Here is a 21,874-nt window from a genome sequence, read left to right as displayed (position 1 = left end):
TACACACACCACTTTCTGAGCAGTTAACAAAAAACAGCACATCTCATGAAGTCCTTATTCTCCACAACATCCCCAGTGCCCCTTCGACTAGTTCTATGGGACCAGGACTTCCACAAGGCCATACTGGCTTTGACCATCAGCCAAAAGGCTGGGATCAATGCCAGCATACCAGGGCCGTCCAGACCCCTGCCCACACAGAGTAGCAAGGGTCTCAAGGTCAAGCAAAGAACCTCTGGAATTCCATGATGGGCCGAATTTGATTTCATAAACAAATCCCGCTCACCGTTTGTCCTGTGAGCTTTTATTTTGAAGGGACTTGGAGGAAAATTGCATAGACATCTTGCTACTAGCATGTTTTCACAAACTACATTTGGCATGGAGGGGACCAAACACAACCAGAAAACCAAAGAAACATCACAGACACATCTCCAACCTTGTCCAATGTATCAACATGCGAGAAAAAACCAGGATCATAACATCTATGGAGGGATGGGCTCAGAGGCCCCTCTAAGCCAGCCTTGAATATTTATAAAGACACATTCAGTCAGATTTTTAAAAAAGAAGATGCGTTTAATGTTCATCTGTAAAGACGAACATCAAGTAGAGATTAGCTGGTCACAAGTAGAGATTAGCTTCCTGCGGGGATGAGCACTTGTGATAATACAAACGTCACAGAGCTGTTTTAGTGTTAGCATGTTCCCTGATTAGATCCACCACTGAGTCATCTGTAAGGGTCTGAGGGTGTTGATCTTTGGGTGAGGGCACAAATGAATGCGAGCCTGAGAAAATATTGAGACTTATTTTTCCTGTTTATAATGTGTTTGTCCACTGTCTGACTTATGAGTAGTTATTATCTGAGGAATCAAACAGTAAACTATAGGAATAAAAATATCAGCCTTTTAAAGTCTCTTGACGAGTCTATGTCCAAGGACTGAGCTTGTCAGGTGTTAAGGCTGGCTTATGGGAGGCTACGAGCTTTGGAACAAATGGTGGAACCCAGTTGGAAATTTTCCCATCTATTATGTGGGTGTGGAGCAGCCACGTTAGCTCACATTCACAGCAAATAACATCTTACTGCCAACATGGCTGCAGCTGACGAGTAGGGTTAGAAAGATGTACAGAATTCCATCAAATTTCCAGTAACCTTCCAGGAGAAGTTAAGCTTCAAAAATGTGTCCAACCAGAAAGCTAGCTCTAACACTTTAACATACAGTTTTGTATGAAAAATGAAATATTGTTTAGCTTCCTCCATTGATTATGGTGTAGGCTTGTATTCCTGTTGTAGTTGTGTTGTTAAGACAGGATAACTTCAGGATAAACAATTGGACCAATAAGAACTCATTTTGACCATCATGTATTTTTTTGTGTTTAAAATATTTGCACTAATAATTTTTTGCTCTGAATATAATTATAATATAAGTCCTGTAGTCTAAATCAGGTCAAACGTACTGGACTGTCCAGTCAGTTCTAGTTTAGTTTTTACTCATGTAAAAGGTCTCATGGAAGGTTTTCCACTTGTTCAATTTCTGGAATTTTCCAACCCTACCGACAACACTCACATGAACAGTGGGAGAAGAACTGAATCCGGTTCTGTGGTGAACAAACACAGCTGTAGGTACGCAGTCCAATGTGTAAAGTGTTGTGTTTCCGGAATATGTGGGATACAAATATCTCTTTGCAAAAAAGAGGAGGCACAGGGTTTATGATTCAGATCATGGAGCACTTCTGACAAATGCTTCTGCATGCACGTGAGAGAGTGCACACACTAATGCAAGGATCATTACACATCACTTTGTTTTTTTTGTTTTTTTGTTTTTTTGTTTTTCTTTTTTAACATCTTGTACACGACAGTGGGAGGGGGGGCAGTTCAAATTTACTTTGCAATAAATCTCGAGTGTTGGATTTTTTTTGTATTTACATCCTTGGTTATGGCCAAAATAAATGTAAGGTGAAAGTAAAAACAGAAAACATAGAAAAATACATAACATAGTATTGCACCTTGCAGATGGGCAATATATATTCTCAGTTTCGTTGGTCGTTTGTAACCTGTGACAACACTCATCATTTCTGCTGGTGTGTGGAAGTTAGGTTGTGGGGTCCAGGCTCATGGTCCAGCCCCCTCCTGTCAGCTACATTCAATACCATAGAACACTCAGCCATCACAAAAGGCACCGTCCCTCAGTTTCCGGGCCGTTCACATTTTTGAGTTAACCGTCTGTGGAATGTGCCGCGGGGCTGAAGGAGCGCTCACATCAGCAGATGACTCTTCTCTCTCCACTCGTCTGAGAACCAGAATCTTTCAGGATAAAGTGCACCAGAGATTGAGGGACGTGTCCTTTTGTAACTTGTACTGATGGGTACACACAAGCACATATTATCTTAACATTTTAAACTTTTTTTTTTAAATCTATATATGCATCACTGAACTTTCACATGTGCCTGCAAAATATGACTCCTCCCATGATCCTTTGAGTTTTTTTGTTGAGTGAGGTATGACAAGATTGTGTTTATTTTTTTTTTCTTTTTTCTTTTTTTTTCAGTTTCTGTTGCATTATTTTTCCTGTTGTGAGTTTTTTTCCTCTGGTGTTATATTTGTTAAAAAAAAAAAAACATAAAAAAAGTGAAATTCCTGTTTTTGTTGGTTGTAAATTCCTCCTGATGCGAGGGGACGGACAAAAGACAGACACAGACAAACAGATCAGTTGGCTTATCAACACAAACTATAGATGTGAAAAAGAAGTGAAATATTTTCTATGTTACACTGCACGCATGGTCAAAAAGTGACTACAGCTCTTTTTTTCCCTCTTTTACACAGAGCAGTTTAAGCGTCAACAACAACAACAACAACAGCAACAACAAAAAAAAAAACATCAACAGAAAAATAAGAAAATGATAAAATGGAAAATCTCCCAATAATTTTAATTCAGGAGTCTCTTTTTTAAAGTCATCTCTTTTCATTTTTGTTTTATGGATTTATAATAATTTCATATATCTTTTTTTCTTCCTTACTCTAAAACAGACTGAATGTAAAGCAGCGTTATAACCCCTGCAGTCACACGGACATCCAGTCAGCTCACAAAAGAACGGATGTCAATGTTTCTCTTTCTCTTTTCCTGCTTCTCTGTTCTTTTGCAAAGACGGCTTCAGATTCCAAACCTACATCTCTGGAATGGATCTCTTCCTGATCCTTATCATACCAATGTCGGAGTAATCCTCTTTGAGGGTGCTGTCGGCGGGGCGGAGGGGCATTTGGCGTTCCCAGTTGGCATAGAGGCGGAGGCTCACGTTGGGCTGTTGTGGGAAAAAAAAAGAAGAAACATTTTTCCCGTCCCCTCTTCCTCCAAGTGTTTGTTAAAACCGTCTCTACAACCAGCCACATCACCCTCTCTCACCCATGTCAGTCATGGTAGTGAGGGTGGAGACCCTCAGCTGTTTTGTCATCCATCCCATGTTCTCCTCTTCTTTCACATCCTTGCAAATTCTCACGCTCAAGTCTTTATTTTTCCTTATGTTTTCGGCTGCTGTTGCTTTTGCTGTTCACATTCATTCGGTGGTGCCACTCTTAAGGGCAGTTACGGCCAGCCTTGTCTCACAAGGGACAGGCCTGGATCCCAATTTGGTTTTCAATGATTCAGGGCCAAACTGGGGAACATCTCAACCAGCAGTGAGTGGATGGGTGCGATAGCTAGGTTTTAGGGAGAGGGAAGGAGCAGAGGTGAGACAACGGAAGTTTAAGGAGGTGTGTTAGGAAAATGGATTTTCACTGGGCTGAATCAGGGGATGGGGGTATTGGAGGGTGGGTGGTTGGGGGGTCATGATCTGAGTAAGTGCGACGCAGCCCTAATCTGCACAGATCTCAGGGTAATGTGCTGTTGGTCTAATACTGACAACAAGACAGGTTTGGGACTGAGCCCACTGCAACTGCCAGTCTCTGTCACACAGAGCATGTCAGCTTACAACATCAGGGGGACAGAGGGAGAATTAATGCATAATCCAACAAGAGGCCATGATTACATTTTCATGATTAAGGGGGTTTTAAAATAGGGGGTCGGGGGTCACTGCAGTAGTGCAAAAAAAATTCCACCAGCCTGGCTAGGTGGGGGCTGTCTTACTGGGTGGGCTTCCGTACAATCGGAGCTTGGCTCCAGGGAGTAAGGTGAGAGGGGGGTAAGGGTGGGGTAGATGGTGAGGGATCTCTGGGAGTGGTCAAGTGCTGGACGACGGGGTTTTCATTGGGCGTCAGACCAGACTTGATCTTTGCTTCTCCAGACTGTGCTCCGTTTCACTCTCATCTCATCTCTTTTTTTAACAGCATTGCTCGGCCATGTGAAAATTACCCATGATTCCTGCTAAACATTCCACTGCTCAGGTACTTCCCGAGGGGCGAACACCTGTACTCATCCTGTACAAGTGCTCAGTTTGAACTACTGCTTGGCATCGGATTAAAAGATCGTCTCGGTCTCTGTTTCAAAAGTCAGTTGGATTCAGCACAGCCGCAGAATTGTAATGAACAGACAGGACTTTAAAAAATCCAATTCATAATCAATTATAGTAATTTGGCTTAAATCTACTACGACGTCTGCCGTGGATGTCAGTAAAATTTACCTGAAGAGGTTCGATTGCAGTTGAAAACAAACCCTTATTTAACAAACGTCATCTAACGCATTTCTACCGACATATTCACCCAGTGGCAGCCGTCACAGCCATGCGCTCATCCCGTCCTCTCTGTACATTCAAATTCCACGACCACAATCATCATCACTGGTTCCAAAAACTCTTAATCTCTTTGTCGTTCCTCTGTTTCCTCGCTCTGTTGCGACTCAGCTGGGCTGCACATCCAAACTGTCCTTCATTGCTTTGTTTTTCTTTCTTCCTTTCGACAGAAATAAGTAAATTCAAATCTTTCAATAGATGACACTTGGTCCCATTTAACAAAAACAGACAACCCGAATGTAATGGGTACCATTCCCTGGAGTGAGTGAAAAAGCATCCAGGGTGATGGCTGGCCCTCCTGTCTTCAGTGGTATTTCAATTTCAACCAAGTGATAGCACTGAGGGTGTGTGTGTGTGTGTGTGAGCGTGAGTGTGTGTCTGCGTACGCACTGTCTGCCGTCTTTGTGTTTTCTCATGACTACAAGTGTGCGCCTACACATAAAAAAGAAAAAAACATCTGCACATTTGTGTATTACTCTACACTTTCGTGGGTTATGTGTGTATGTGTAGGCTGTGGGTAGCTGCCCTGTGTCCACAGAGGTGAGGTAGTGCCTGAAACCACAGGGGCAGTACTGCTGCTCCAGCCTAGGGGTGTGTCCACACTGAGGTAAAAATGTAGCCTTCTTGGCATTCGCCTGCTCTCAGTGACGCCCGTGGTCAAAAAAAGGCCAATGTGTATGGAAGCCTGGAGGGGCCACACTGAGCGGAGTCCATGAGGAGAGGACTCGAAAAACCCTGCAGGTTAGGGCTGTATATAAACACTGCCACCGCAGTGAATACAGTAATATGAGGCATTCACGTTACTTTGAGGTGATGTTGTCTTTTTGTGTACATGTACGTGTGTGTGTGTGTGTGTGTATACGTGTGGATGAGCTCTGCTGTCCTGCTTCTGCTATTCAAAACCTCTTAGGAGGGCGGGTTGAGGAGATTTACTCCCGACCCATGGGCTCTGAATCTACGCGCCAGCTATTAAATCTTGTTTCCTCCCTCTGTCTGTGCTCCTTTCTCCTTGTCTCCTCATCTCCTCCCTTCCCTGTACATGCAGTAACTCCTTAGAAAGAGGCCTTAATTGTCATTCAGAGGACGCGGTGCTGCCATCTCAAGCAGCCCAGGGCAGTGACTAAGCAGGTCTGCTCATCTATGAGTGTGTCAGTATGTGTGTGTGTGTGTAAAGTGTGTATTTGTGTATGTGTGTGCGTGTGCTATGTCACAGGAGCTGGTCCGATGACAAAAATGAAGGTAGATATGAAGCCATGATCTGCACTTTTTTGTTTGTTTGTTTTTTCAAAGGTAGACAACACAAGTTCATAAAAGTGGAGTAGCCTTGTATATAAATATAGCACCGGTTTTCAAAAAAGGATGTAAGACGTAAGAAGTAGTTCCACAACAGCTGTAACGGCTCAGATTGACTGTAAGAAATTGACAACAAACAACCAGCTCTGGTGGTTTTTCTACTCCAACTGCTGTATACACTCCAATCATCGCAATAAACATCTACTGGAAATCCCAAGTGCAGTATTTGCTGATTGTGTGTGTATGTGTTTTCTGTGTGAGTGTTGAGTTTATTTGACCTTGTTTTCACACCTAACACTTACTCGTGGATAATACTGAGAGGTGCTGGCCAGCGGGGACGCTGGAGACGCTGGCTTTCGTGATGTCTGTGTTTATCTGTGGCAGCTACAAAAAAACCAGAGGCGGGAACTGACCCCCGCAACTGGTGCTGCTCTGAAGAATTGAGGTGGATCAGGGTGTGTGTGTGTCTGTGTGTGTGTGTGTGTGTCTCTTTGAGTGTGTCTTGGCAAATGGCTACAACTCTTGCTAGATAAGACATCATGCTCAGACAGAAGGGCCCCCACTCGGATTTTAAACCGGGGCAAGTAGAAGGAGGGGAAAGACGTGGAGGAGGGGTGTTTTTTAAAAAAACAAACAAACAAACAAACAAACAAAAAATCCTTTGTTTGCTTGACTCTTCTGCTGCTGGTGTGTTGATTTGTCATTGTTGTTTCCAGTTTCTTTTTTTTAATCACATACTGAGAATGTGATGTCAGAGAAAGGCAGGTTCCTCCCTCCATCCTTCCCCTACCAAAAAAAAACAATGGCCCTTCCCATCGACCATTTTCCCCCGACTTTGTTTTTCTCTCGCTCTGTGGCAGCTGTGTTTCACACATCCTGTTCCTCAAAGACCTCCAAGAAGAGCGGAGGGAAGAGTTCATTGGGACACTCCACCTTCATGTGAAGGAAGCGGCTGGCGTGGCACGCCCCGATCATCCGCAGGTCTGTCACCTTCATCAGAAGCTTGGGCCAGAAGTGAGGAATGTTGTGCTTGCGGTAGTTGATGTAGTGCTCAAATGCTAGCAGGTACGTCTCCTGACACTTCTCGATCTTGTCCACGCAGGTCAGGCCAGAGCGGTCTGCGAGGAGACAGATGTTTGTGAGTGCAGATTGGACAGTAAAAACAAATAAGACAGAGAGTAAGACCAAAAAATGTTAAATTAAAGGTGCTTTTGCTTTATCGTTTGTTTTCCACTAAATACGATCACAGTCACTGAACTGAGAGTTTGACACGTAACAATAATGTCCATATTTAGGTCTGTAAAAAATACATTCTTGGAGATTGAAAGGCTAACTATTTCACAGCCACTCTTCACCTATATGTCAACTTAAGGACTGTGAAAACCCCCATAATAATTCTTAAGGCACCTGAGCTCATGAGCAGCACCGCCTGCAATAGCGCCACCTCTGTGTCGTCCAGGTTGAACTGCGCCAGGCTCTTGCCCAAATCAAAGATGGCGTCCGACACCACACCCAAGCCACCGTTTTTCAGCTGTTCCCTCTTCACTGCCATCTCTCCACTGAGCGTCAGAGTCTCGCTGTCTGGATCATAGCGCATCGCGGCTCGCAGCGACATGATCTCCATGCAGCAGCCCTTCAACAGGATGATCTGGTCTTCACAAGGCAGCTGGTGAAAAGAGCGCTGTTATTACACATCTATCTATACTATACAGTACACACATATACTGTAACATGTTTTTTTTAACTGAATGACAAGATGAATTCTTCAGTGGAGGCTCCTTCAAACCCAAACCTGTAGCAGCTATCCGACAGCACTGGGTCCTGTGTAGCCTTATATATATATTTTTAGATTTCTTTCTTTTCTGCACTTTTTTCACAGTCTGCACACAAAAATACCATCTGCTTCATTCGTTTTAAGCATAATAAACCGTGCATTTGTGCTTCACAGGTAAAAACTCAACATTTTCTCCCTGCTATCTTTTTATCGACCAACCATTTGCTTTGCATTAATAACACTCTGGTGCCAATACAGCGGGAAACGCTGCCAAAAAATGAAGAGAGATCTGCCTGACCTTTATTATGTCCAGACAAACAAAGCACACTATTGTGCTTCTCTAAAAAAAAGAAAGAGATCATCCATCTGTGAGTTGAACCTTTGCCATTGTTACACTTGACTTTACTTCAGGATTTATGTAATGGATCTCCCAGCATTTAATACCCAACGACCGAGTCTCCATCTGGGAACATACACAAACGGTGGATTCAGTGCTGAGGGAAGCAGTGTAGATCTTCTTGATTATTCTGTTGTGAAGCGTAACCATGCTTACGAGTGCAACATACATGCAGTAAACATTATATATCCATATGAAGGGGAACAGTTCCGAAAGTTCCATGTCCAAAAAAAAACAAAAAAAACAAAAAAAAAAAACAGTTTCATCACAGCAGGAAAAAATCTCAGGAGCAGAAGACCTTTGTGGATAATCCTGCTTTATAATAACTGATCATCTGACAGTATTTACTGGAACCCAGGATGTTTAGCTGCATTTCCATATCCTCAAATCTAAACCATGTATTTGGTGGGCGACCAAGTGGTAATAAAGTGGGATCATTGTTTTAAGACGAGCTTAGTGAGGACAAATGATGAAAGAGAGAGGGATGAGGGGGAAAACTGGGAAAAGGAGACACAGATGCGGCAAAGAACAAAGCACTGGAAACAGGAAGGAACAGGAAACTGGAAGATTCTTTTTCCCTGATAAGCAGATTTAAATGAAAACACTCATTTGCATAGACGGTAAAATCCTGGCTGATGGATTCCATCATCAGGGTTTGTTCTCACCTCAGTTGAAACTTGTTTTTCCTGACTGTTGATAATTAAATGACATTTATTGGCTGTATTTGTCCGATGGATTTGTACCCCAAGGCCACGCTTAAAGTAAATGCTTATGAGGCAATTACTGCTGCCTCCATTTGTGTGGAAGCATTCGATTCACTTTTAGTGGCTCATCGAGTGCTGGCTTTGTCGTGTGCCTTCATATCTGTAATTTACTGCATTGGCATAAAGTGGAACACATTGAATGGAGGCTAAAAAGGTTCTCTGTTCTCCACTCCCTTCAACAGATAAAAAAAAAAATCATCCCTTATAACTTCATTTATTATATTGTCAAGAAAAGATAAAACATCCTTCTGAGTGTCTATAAAACAAATCTCTACAAATCTGCTACGGCTACAATGTAGTGATTTAAAATTCTCTGTCTAAGGAAATGCTAGAATCTATTTTAATGCACAATCAGTTGACAAGTATCGGTGATTAAAATTCTCAACCCTTTCACCTACTTTTGTTTCTTAAGGTCTACGCTTAAAGGTAAGACATCTTTGATGAAATTAATAAGTTGTGATACTAGTTCAAATGACAGGATAATAATCATGATCTTTAAAGGGAAATCAATTTGAGGTCTGCCTTGCCAACATACATTCCCGGTGCCCATCTATCGTGGAGCTCAGGGCATGTTGCCCTTCAAAGCTCACCTAAAATATAGTTATATTCAGATTAGCCCATCATCCCATTCACTTCAACTACTTTATGATTCAATTAGGTTTTATATCCAGCTGAATTTGTCTGCTTTTATTGAAGCTGTTGTTTGATTTACTATGTTCTTTTTATGTGATCTTGGAGTGACCTTGACCTTGAGGTGCGCTTAGATTTCATGTTTTATTCATTTCAGGAAAAAAATCAATGTGGTAAAAATTCACTAGTATCTTGACATTGCAGATTCACTTGTATTTTTAACTATTTAAGCCGACTTTATATTTGTGTGCGTAATTCATACTGTTTTTGCCTAATAATATGTGATATATGTACACACTGCACTTTAGACCGGAGACCCGTATCCCCTGTCCCTGGGTCAATGGGTACTGGTCGGCAGAGAAATAATGAATCATTTACCTTATTTAAGGATATTTCTATTTACTTTCTTCATTTATTAGATTTTGTTTGTTTGGAGAAATTGTTCAAAAAAGTACATCTTACAGACTCTTACTAACACAAAATAGGATGTTTTATTTTCAACATTTACTGATCCTAAACGATCCTCCACTGGTGCGGTACTGATACGGTACTGGCCGGTACAGGTCATCGAGTCCTTGGGACAGCTGCTCTAAGTCCCTCATTAACACAGCTCCAGTGATGACTGTTGGATCACACACACAGGCTCTCATGACAAGGACCTGGGATGACATTCATGACAAAGTGAAGGGGGAGGAGCTTCTCCCCCCACACTGCCGTAGGTCTTTACCCTGCCACATCAGTGTACCACATGTTGTTGTGGTCTTTGTCAAACAGGGGTGTGTTTAATTCTACCAGACGCCCTGACCTCTTAAGTCAAGTCTTTCCTTGGAGAAACCTGCTGCGTCTATGACATCCTGTAGTTCTCCCCCGTCACACCCTCCACCCCTCCTCCCATGCAGACATCACACCACCACTCACCTCAGAGAACATGGGCAGTTTTTTGGCAAAGTCAACGACACGAGTGATGGCAGGAGTGATGATCTTGGTGAATTCACTGAAGGCCTCCAGGTCCACCTTGTCTCCGTCTGATGTGGGTGCCACCGGGGACTGGCCGATTTTGTCCGGCTATAAGAACAAATGAACATGGGGTCAATTAGGATTTCTTTGCCTAAACATTTACCACCAATAACTTACTGTACACATATCACATTTTGTATTAAAACATCACCAAAATATAATAATTACATTATTATTGTTGTTGTTTGGCAGCGTGGCGGTCCGCAAAGAACATCCATGTTATTCAAGGCCCGGTATTATTCCTCTATTTTAATTTTTTAATTTTATTTTCTGCACAATATTGCCTTCTGGTGGCATTAGTGAGCACAACCGACTACAATCTATAAGCGTTTGACAATCGTCAAGACAGATATAATTGTAGCATTAGCTAAGGATACATGGATAAAATGTATCTATTTAAAATGTGTATGCATGTAAATGTAAAATTTATACCAGGAATACACACACACACACACACACACACACACACACCAACTCAAATCTGTACCTCGTTGGCTGAAGATAACAAATAACTGAAAATCACACAATGACCATGAACACAACATCAGTTCTTCGGTGCCTCTGCCTAGTATTTCATTATTCATCTGCAGGTCATATGAGCGATAGTTTACTTTCTAATTGGCCAATTTTTTTGGGCCAAAAAATTACTTCTTGGCACCACTGCAGCAGCTTTAATGTGAGTGGCACAGAAGTCAGTTGACAGCCGGCCAGAGCAGGATTTTCCCTGCAGCAGATGATAAACGGTGTACACCATTCTGGAGCTCTGATTGTGTCAGGCACAGTGACGACTGAGCTGCTGTTCACTGATTGCCTTTTCTTCACCTTTTGAACACATTCCTACAGTTTTGACCTTGAAAATGTGACATTCGTGAGAGACTTTGATACTTCATGGTCGAGATATATTTTTCAATGAGTCACAATCAAAACAGAATGTTCTTTTTTATTCCAAAACCCAAAATAGATTCTAATATTGAAAGAAGGATTCTGAGCTCGACTAAATAAATAAATAAATAATAAAAAAAGTGCCATTCGTGCTGCTGACCAAACCAAAACACAGAGGTAAAAGAACAGGAAAACAGTGTCCTTTTTACACGTTCAATTTGCGGTCCACATGCAGACTTGCCACCTCAATTTGAGAGTCACTACAACATTGTCTCAACAAACAAAGAAAATAAAAGAACATGCACAGACACAGGTAGATAATTCCAGGTGTGTCCTCGTGGAATCAAAGAGGACGGGCGAATAAATGAGAGTGGTGAGGAATCGATAAAATCGGCAAGGAGCCTGAGTAAAACCAAGTGACGCAAGCCAGTAGATTTAAATGAGTGTGTAACCTTTGTGCTCACTTTCACAGAGCGTTATCACATCGTGGGAAAGAAATTAAAACCAATTTATCAGGTAGAGACAGCAGACGGTGCTGTGTGAGAGCAGCAATCTGGAGGACAAATCTGTGCAGCCTGGGACTGAGGACCAAGTACAAGGAAACCTGGATGATTGTAGTAATAACTAGGACGTACTGCAGTGTTTGTCAGGAAAGAGACAAAACAAAGCACTGCCGCAGGTCAGTGGCATTTAACATGTCACTCTGGAGAATGTAGACTTTTGTAAGGTTATAAAGAATCAGAATCTGAGGTTCAGAAACAGACATTACAAAGTCGTTATTTGAGACGACTTTATTGATTTCAAACCTAGAAGATAGTCTTGGTCTTACAAGTGTTTTTTTCTTAACAACAAAAAAGACAATAAAGCTCGCTGCCTTAACTGAAAATGACATTTAGGAGGAAAAAAAAAAAGAAGTTCAACAGCTACATCTCCTTCCCAGTAACTAGGAACAATACATCACCCTTATTGTCAACACGTGTTTTTATAAGGACCGTGTCTTTAGCAGACTGGGACTGGAAACTCTTCACTGTAGTAACTGGAACGACCAGCGCAGGAAAACAGATGTTCATGTTTGATTTTTTTTTTGTTATTTAAAATTGCATCACTTCGTTGTTAGCGGTGTGTCGGCAGGAATTACAATAGTGCGCACACACGCCGCACCTGGGCACGGCAAACAAAAACCATGTGTGAGTCTACACACCATGGAAGTTATACAATGTATAGGAAAACACACAAGGTGGGGAGAGGCGCGTCTGCCAAATGAGCAGGATGGAAAAGATGAATCCTCTCAACTTTCTTTGATCCTTGAACTGTGCATTGATCATGTATGTGAGTGATGATGGAACGTCAGACGAGGAAACACAAGAAGTTGAAGAAGTCATTCGGTACATTACAGAAGGAAACAGCTATAGCTAATGGAACAACGGGGCTCTCATAACATCATCAAAAGTAAATACTAATTTGCTATATATATTATATATGTATCTATCTCTTTCTCCATATATACCTAAATATATATCTCCATACATGAACACATTATAGCTTACTTTTAGAACCAATCATTAATAGTAGTACATTGAAGCCTGTACGTAGACACTTGATTCCTTACCGTACCTTACACGTACACTACGTAACTTAACTTATGTATTTATTTCGATTTATATTCTTTCTTTAGTCTCTTAGGACTCATCACTATTATGAAGAATAATGCACAAAATAGAGAGAAAATCACGTAGATAACGCAAACACAATATGGAATGTGATTGAGGACTGACACCCCCTGACCTTCAGACCACCGACCCCTCAAAATCACTGACATGAGAGCAGAAAGATCAAATAAAGTTCAGGTTAAGGCCACGGAGACTGAAGACTGAAGACCACTCTCTGGGTATTTTGCATACGCAGCGAGGACACAAAGAAAACATATTGTACACACATAGTATTATGGTTATGGGTATATACCATGATAAATAGGGGTATTTAGTATGGAATTATGGTTGATGATGATAGCGGTGGAAATAATTAGCCAATCTCTGCAGAGAGAGGAGAAAGCTGGAAAAACATTTAACTGCCGTCTCATCAGTTTTTGTGGTGAGCTCCAGCTGATGACATTTCAGATCAGTTCTGCAAACTGTGTTCCAGCAGAGCTGGAGAAGAAGAGAAGCTCCACATACGGTCCAAAAATGGATTAATCTAGCTGATGAAAACGGATCAAACCAGTAAATTAGGTTTCATGTGATACATTTGAGTTTTTTTTTTAGCGTGATGAGAAAATACCTCCTTTACTGTGAACAACAAGCTCCTTCAGAGAAGCAGTTGTTGGAGTCTGGAGTATAATCTCAACTCAAGATCGGGAGAACTGACGAGGTTTTTCTGGCAATATTATTCTTTAATAACGTAAAGTACGGAGATAACTGATTTTCCAAACTGGACTGTAATAAAAAATAAAACTCCCCACACAAGGTAAAGGTGCAGGAATGAGGGGCTTATAAGGGAAGATAAGGCTGAATTTACAGCTCAGTGAAGTGCGTGCCTCGTGTAAACCTATCTTCAGGTATGTAGGTCAAACACGTTGTTTTGTATACGTCTAAGCTGCAGCCTGTCGTCTCTTTGTACTGAATCACAGCCTGTTCCTGATGGTCAGGATTTAGATTGTCCAGGAGAGATCACAGATAAAGTTCATTGGTTCATGAACTGTGGAAATAAAAGAGTCATTTGATTTTCTCTGAGTTTCTGCTGAGCACTGGATAAACAGGCTTGGCACTTGAGTTTTCTCCAGCCCTTGAGGAGAAACACGAAAGTACTTCAGGTACACTGCATTGGCTTTACAGTGCTATGTGGACCATCACAGTCTTTAAATCTACAAAAACCAGGTCTGAGCTTTCTGGAAAAACTAAAAGAAACGTAGAAAATTCTCCATAACCATTAATATGTTTTTTTTTCAAACACTGAGTCAGGACCCACAGAAGGGTCACAGAGGACATTTACTTGGGTCAAAAAATAACTGACATAGACTGTGGATGATCCCAGCATTCATCAGGCAAGGGCGGAGTACCAGCAGCACTAGTCCAGAGCAGGACCATCGTATGGTTCTACAAACGAGGAACTCACCGTTGGGAAGCGTCAGTTACAGAAGGGATTTGATTTAAATTGTTATTTTTTATTTGTATTTGTTTGCCAGAGAACTTTTCAAACATTTGTTTAAAAACATAAGGTTTGTCACCTCAATTCAAAACTGTGGCCTGGTCACTGAACAGTAACAATCAACCCTGCTGGGTCAAACCCACACTAACCCACTGTGTCCTACACAATGCTTGGGTTTGTGTCCCAGAGACTAAGTTGATCTGATCTTTCTTCAAATATTATGACAACAAGAGTTTCATCTAAATCCACCAGATCTGGACACATCTCTGCCAGCTCAGACTCTGAGGTCGTCTAATGACAGAATCAGGACTGGACTTGTGTCCTCATTCCTGTCTGAGCTCCTTAAACCTCACATGCTGCAACACCCGGTCTCTGTCTTCCCAGAACACAGGTCTCCCATCCGTACCAGGAGTTAAGTCTGGTTTATTGTGGTGGGGGGTGAGAGGAGGGGTTTCTCCATTGACCAAAATAAAAGCGTTCCTTCCATCAGACTGTCTGACTCCTCAGAGTCGCCCAGATCCAAACTCAGACCTCATCTTTAATGACATTTAAGCAGCATCGTGCTCTGTTTATATCTGTCTCCACAGTCAGTCAGGTCTGTGTAAATGAGTTACACCAAGTTTAGTCTATGTTGCCCCGCTGGTGGGATAATTGTTAAATTAATTTAACTCTGTCTCCCTCCCAGGCAGTTTTCTTCTTCTTTGTCTCTCATTTCTAGTTCTTTTTGTGCATTCCCTTTTCCCCTGGTGACACTAACCCTTCTGCAGATATGTCTCCCTGCTGTGCTGCAAAACATCCACTGCAGGCTGTTACAAACTTTTTTCAAAGGGAGCCAGATTTGATGAATAAAAATATCCAGCAGCCATAATTAAGTGGCATGAACCACAGCGCATCCTGCCACGAGTGTGCTGCAAAACAAGTGCTGTTTTTGTGAAATCAGCTGTGTAACTTAAACGCCACCGAGACTTCTATGAAACATGGGATTGTTTCTTCTTCTTGGTCAAATAACTAGAAATGTAAAAAAAAAAAAATCTTACAAAAAAGGCTTAAAAAAAAGGCAAAACATTTGAAACACAAAGTAACTAGTTAATCCAGAGGTAGGTTGATGGGTTAGTCATTTTGCCTAGAGATGGCTAAGATATAGATTAGAAATTACTAAAAGTAAGGCAACTGTAAGAATGACCCGGAAAATGCTTACACACTAACGTGCCGCCACCCAGTGGTTGAGAATCACTATAATTAAAAATGTTTACTGTTTTCTGCCATAAACTACTAAGTTTTAACACATGGCCTGTTTCCAATCCCAGTCCACATCCTCCCTGTTGCCTAGCAACACCTTCCTCACACTACTGTCTTCCTCCACATGTGCACAGCCTCCATTTCTCCATTGTAACACCCTGATTATTGAATGACGGACAAATGTCCAGCTGACAGAAGGCTGCATTACATTTGTTTCCAACGATTCTTTTAGCTGTGATATCATACCCTGGCATTCTCATCTGTGTCTGCAGCTTCACACCTCCTCACCTACAAAATTCCCACATGGCCTGTTTCCAATCCCAGTCCACATCCTCCCTGTTGCCTAGCAACACCTTCCTCACACTACTGTCTTCCTCCACATGTGCACAGCCTCCATTTCTCCATTGCTAACCGCTCACAGCTCTGAGGGATGGAATTTGTCCACAGACTTTGGTCTAGAGCTTCTTTAGTGCTGACTTTTACCAGAACAAAACAAAATAAAGACCAGTGTTGGTGTTGGTGTTGGTGTGGCACAGGGACAGACTGGTACCAGGACGGGACTCCCTCACAGGCTGACCAAGATAAGAACGCAGCAGAAAAATAGACAGAGATAAAAACAGAGAGAGAGAGAAGATCTTTGCCAACTGTCAGATGAGCGCTCATGACTGAGGATTTGCCTTTCCCTGGCACAGATAAGCCGGCAGCTCAGAGAAGACGGAGAGGAAAGTGAGGTTACACAGAGAGGAAACACAGAAGTAAAGACGGGAAAGGGATTAAAGGAAAAGGAAGGAATTGTGGTGTGAATGAAAACTATGAAGGGAATTAGGTCTGGTGAAGAGCCCAGAAGGATTAGGAAGAATAACCCCACCTCCCAAAAAAGTCAAGAGCTGCAGAAGAAAGAGAGGGAAGGAAACGGTGAAGGCAAACAGAGAATTATAGAGCATTAAAATCATTAAGTGCTGCGATAAAACAACCCCCAGATCACGGCTGACGTTAGCAGGGCATGTTCTTGTGGGTAACCAGCCCTAGTGTCCTGTTTTGGACTTCTGAAGTTAGTAATACAATTATAAATGAAAGCAAAAAATAAAAAAGAAGCTACTTCCACTGTAAAAGTACTGGAGTTCATACACACTTTTCCTGTTTCTATTAGTCAAAGGGCTGGTTTTTTAACCATCACACCTTTTAATTAATGTTTACTGGAGAGTATTGATTTATTTTTTTAACTTATAAGTAGTATGTTTTAACAATTTTGTAGCAACATTTAGCCATCTGTTAATAAATACTTTATTTTGTAAATACTTAGCTAGTTCTGAGTAACTCTAAATCATTTCCAGTTGATTCTGGTTTTGTAAATATTTTTTATTTATTTAACATTTCAAGATCTTGGATCGTGTGCAACATTCTGCACTTAATTGTTTTTGTGCCTTGGCACTGCATTCAAGTCATTACCTTATCTAACTTATATACTGAGTTATGTTAACAATATGTTTAGCTGATATTAATTAGTGATATTTGTTCAGAACATTCTATGATTCCATGGTCACTAATGTGAAGCCAGTGTGTTAATCAGGACCTTTCTTTGACTAATCACACTGAGGGCTTCGTTTCGCCTTCATGTTGGAACCAAAGTTTCTCAGAGACAGTTTTCAAGAATGACAGATTGAAAGTGAAACTTTAATTGGGTCAGCTTTTATCTCCGCATCCAGAAGATGAACTTCACATACAGAAAATCAGGACAAGCTGTGGTTTGGCTCAATGACAACCAAACTCATCGTCTGTTGTTCTGCCAAACCTCTGTTGTTAAGAGTTTCCGACCCATTGTAATTACATCACTGGGAGCAGTTTCATCATCTCAGTAGTTTGAAACTGGAATTGCCTTTTAATTAAACGGTAAATATTTGTAGCCAAAGAAAAAAAAAAAACTAACCAGGAATTTTCGCTTCTGTTTCCACTGTGAGCCCTGAGCATTGGTGTGTCGATGGGCCTCGGTCACCAGGCGGATCAGCTCCCACTCGGCCCCGGTGGGCTCCGGACGGTTCTGGAGGGTCTTCACCATTTCCTCCTTTTTGCGTTTTTCCCTGTTCTCCTCGATCAGGCGCCGTTTGGCCACACGCTTTGACTCGTCCAGCACCACTGGACAGGGACGAAGGACGAGGATGAAGAGGAGACACGGTAAGACACAGTGTAGAACATATTTATATTTTCAAGCAAATTATTTGAATTAATTAAAACAAAACTGATAAAAAATAAGTAATAAAATAAAAAAGTAACACCAAACACAAAATGTAATTCTTATTGACATCTAGACATCAGCTTGGATGAGAACCCTGCATCAAACAGATTTTGACAGCAGTCACTCACAGTCCATGGCCATGCCCACTGCGATGCACTTTTTGAAGCGGCATAGCTGACACTGGTTGCGGGTGATCTTGTCGATGATGCAGCAGCAGTCATATTTACAGGAGTAGGAGGGGTGGAGGTTCTTTTGTATGGTCCTGCGGAAGAAACCCTGCAGGAAGACAGGAAGTGAGATCAGCATGAATTGGTCTCACAGGCAGGAAGAGGCAGCGAAGGGCAGGAGTGGTCAGAACTTTAAGAACACAGAGGCTTCATGAAGGGATAACAGACCACATCATCACACAATGACAAACACTGTGTCTAAGTCCAGACTGATGGTCAGTCACACACACATGAATGACTCATTACAGCGTCGTCAAAGTCCTACCTTGCAGCCCTCGCATGTAATGCATCGGTAGTGGTAACCTGTGGCCTTGTCACCACACACCACACATGGCTCATCCTTTTCGAGGTAGCTGGGGATGTACCCTGAAATAGAAATGTAGCCGATCAATGAATGTCGTAAGTCAGACAGAGTTCACCTCACAGATGGAAGAGAAAGGCCCTAAAACATCCATCGCAAATAATTAAATTAGAAACTGGCTTTTAAAAAGATAACAGACAAAAAAGACCAAAAGTTTAAAACGGGGTGCTAAATATGGGGGGGGCAAACCCCGATTTAGTTACTGCCAACATGTCATAAAAATTTTAAGTAGATAAAACACATTTTTTGGGGATCAATGGGCAAAGAAATGGTGAAGATCCGTGGTTGAGAATGTAGCTATGAGTTTGCGATAAAATGTTTAATGTTAGCCAACAAAACAGTATAAAAAAAGACACGTAATAATCAGATGCTCTGGGAATGATTCAAAGGCGTCCAGTGTCAGCACCACAGTCAGTCAACACTGAACCATCACGTGTGTTTGATCAGAACATCAAGTTCCTTTAGAAGTGAGCAGCACTGGGTCCAGTCAGTGGCTTCCACTGCAACACATGATTCCCATTCATCAGGAGCCTGGATCCAAATCTGCTTATTTACCCAAATGATGAAACACTTGAGAGAACACTGCAGTTCCACCTCCGTCTAATGAAAAACACATTAAAGCCCAAATCATGAGCAAACTTTTCTTCCTGACTCTCCAAGTGATGAGTAAAACACGCTCTGGTCAGTCTCACTTGTCCCGCATGATTACAGTCACTTTTATGGCCAAGACAGACCCAGACTCTGTGAGAGGGCTGACGTGAGGAACCGCTGCAGGGCCTGGACGAACAAAGCGGCTCCAGCTTTTATTGAAGGGGGTTTTGTCCTCCAGGCTTTACTGGAAGAAATCTTTCCTGGCACTGAGCCGGTGGGGAAGACCTGCAGTCTGCAGCGCCAGTGCCAGCGTCTGGGGCCATTTCTGGCCCCTGAGTTTTACGTGGCCACGTCAAGGGTTAAATTAGATAAATGTTATAAATATTTTTTTTTTCTGCTGTAAACACTGAAGACCTGTATTGAACAGGTGCAGGAAGAAAAATGCTTCATAAGTTGTCAAAAATACTGCGACAGACCTCAAGGATAATTTGCTCCCGGTCCAAAACACTCCGTGTAAACTCATCTTAAGTCGTGTACAATTAAATTCTACACGCCACCCAATAAAGGAGCAGAGCTTGGCCAACACACATCTTGTAAATTCTTCCACACCCACCGCAGCGGCGCAGCACCAACCACAGCAGCAGCTTTTCTGTCACCGCTGCCTTTGAAAGAGCAGAACGTCTGATCCCAGTGTAAACAAAGGAATATCACGAGGAAGTGTCGGCGAGCAAACAGTCAGATCTTCATGTTCAGACGTCCACCCTTCCTAATGAGTCTCTGATTAAAGGACAAGTCTTTTAATGGGCCGACAGGACAGTGGAAAGACTGTTAAGCCTTTAATTTATTCTTTGTTGTAAAAGTTGAAGTACATTTGTAAACTTTAGCTCCGGTCAGAGGTTTATTACTTTTTCACTGGTTTTCACTTTAACCTTTAACAGTAAAAGTAAAATAAAAAACATTCAATATTTTCCTAAAGCTACAGTGTCGATCACTTTAACCCCAGACTTTAAGGAAAAATGTATTTTAATTATATTTTAATTTAAACAATACTGTATTATAGTTCAATGAACATCAGTGTGCTCTTCACCCACTACAGTTCTCTCACTTTACAAATAGATTTATTCAGCCCAGGATGCCTTTATTCAAATAGATTTTAATAGTAACACAGTAGAGTCGAATGACAAATACATTCAGTTATTTATGTCACACAGACTAGATCTCCCACTGAGAATGATGATTCTGGTTGTTTCCCCTCCATAGCGGCTCTAAATGAAGGAAATCTATTTTAATCATGAGGTCTCACAGTCATACTCTCTGTCCAGCCTGGATATTAACACTTGTTGTTAAATGGGAGCATTAACCCAGTTGTCCCCACTGGGAGGTCACATTTATAACAAAACACAATAAAATGAATAATTCATAATTTAATTTCTATTATGATTTCATAGTTATTGATAGATTGTTATGGGAGTCCTGATCTTAAAAAAGATTTATTTCTGTGGCCCAGAACTAAATAATCCATGGTGTGGTACTCTACATTAAACTACATCCTGGGATTTAAACACAGAAGAAACGGCCCGCTAGGGGGGTTGCTTGATGAAATTTGAAAGTGAAAAAATGCACAAACACATCACACTGGTGATGTTTTGTCTTGTACTTATTTGCAGTAAAACAAAAGGGGAAACATGGACTTATTGCTATGTGAACTAATGGCTTCTAATCTTGATTGCTTTGAAACAAAAGTTGCAGTAATTCGTTTATTTTTGTCTCTTGGAAATCTGTCTGTTTTTATCGTGGGGATACAGGACGGTACGTTCTGGTCTTATATCGACTGAGAGATACAGAGTAGCTGAGGGCGTGAGTGCAGACACACATACAAGTACACACAAACACTGCACGCATGTGATGTTCTTATGACTCCCATCTTCCCCCCTCTGTGTGTGTGTATGTGTGTTTATATCTTCGTTCCTGTGTGTGACTGTATGTGTGCCAGGACACGGTGGGAGCACAGACTGGCACCGTCAGGGAAAGTCTGCTTTCAAGTTATGCTAAGACAGAGAGGATGATGGGAAAAATATAGGAAAAGAAAAGAAGAGCCAGTAAATTGTCTTAAATTGGCACGGGTTTGGCCAAAATAATTACCAGCTGCAGTAACAGACTGCCGTTCCATTTGCTTTTCAACTACAGTCTTTGTGTGGGTACTGTATCAGCAGAAGTATGTGTGTGAGTACAGTATGTCCCAAATAAACAAAACTGGTTAGCAGTTAGCAGAATATGGACTTCGCAATGGAAAATGAAAAGAAGTCGATATAAATATATATATTATGGGTTTCAATTGTTTAAATGTAGTAGCATAGTAAAAGTGAACCATAAAAGATGTCCAAGAAGCAAAATGTTAAGAAAACAGAAAAGCAAAGTTAAACTAAGAATTGGCAAATGTTTAGTAGAAAACATAGGGATCAATACTTTCTATCAATACATATACATACATACAAAGCTTTGGAGGAAAAAAAGTCAAAAGTTACTGAGGGAGATTGCTATTTGTTAGTTATAGTATAGTTATTGTATATATATAGATCTATACATACACACACAAACACACACACACA

The 21,874-nt window shown here is 41.5% G+C and overlaps 1 protein-coding gene across 5 annotated transcripts in view; it reads right to left on the bottom strand.

Annotated features, from left to right (window-relative positions):
• Positions 1-750: 750 nt before the first annotated feature.
• The window catches only part of LOC103381858 (thyroid hormone receptor alpha-B), a 115,670-nt gene continuing 94,546 nt past the window's right edge, over positions 751-21,874 (bottom strand). For all 5 annotated transcript variants that reach the window (XM_025057234.1, XM_025057235.1, XM_008314418.3 and 2 more), the window contains 6 exons: positions 18,579-18,679; positions 18,215-18,362; positions 17,781-17,986; positions 10,490-10,636; positions 7,414-7,672; positions 751-7,124 (listed from right to left, as the gene is read on the bottom strand). In XM_025057234.1, the coding sequence (XP_024913002.1) occupies positions 6,874-7,124; positions 7,414-7,672; positions 10,490-10,636; positions 17,781-17,986; positions 18,215-18,362; positions 18,579-18,679 (1,112 nt within the window). In that variant the 3' untranslated portion in view covers positions 751-6,873. The remainder of the gene's footprint in view (positions 7,125-7,413; positions 7,673-10,489; positions 10,637-17,780; positions 17,987-18,214; positions 18,363-18,578; positions 18,680-21,874) is intronic.

This window comes from Cynoglossus semilaevis, chromosome 8, assembly GCF_000523025.1.
Source record: "Cynoglossus semilaevis isolate Cse_v1.0 chromosome 8, Cse_v1.0, whole genome shotgun sequence".
NCBI classification, from domain to species: Eukaryota; Metazoa; Chordata; class Actinopteri; order Pleuronectiformes; family Cynoglossidae; genus Cynoglossus; species Cynoglossus semilaevis.
The sequence above is the reverse complement of the archived record's forward strand: the minus strand, read 5'-3'. Positions and strand labels throughout refer to the sequence as shown.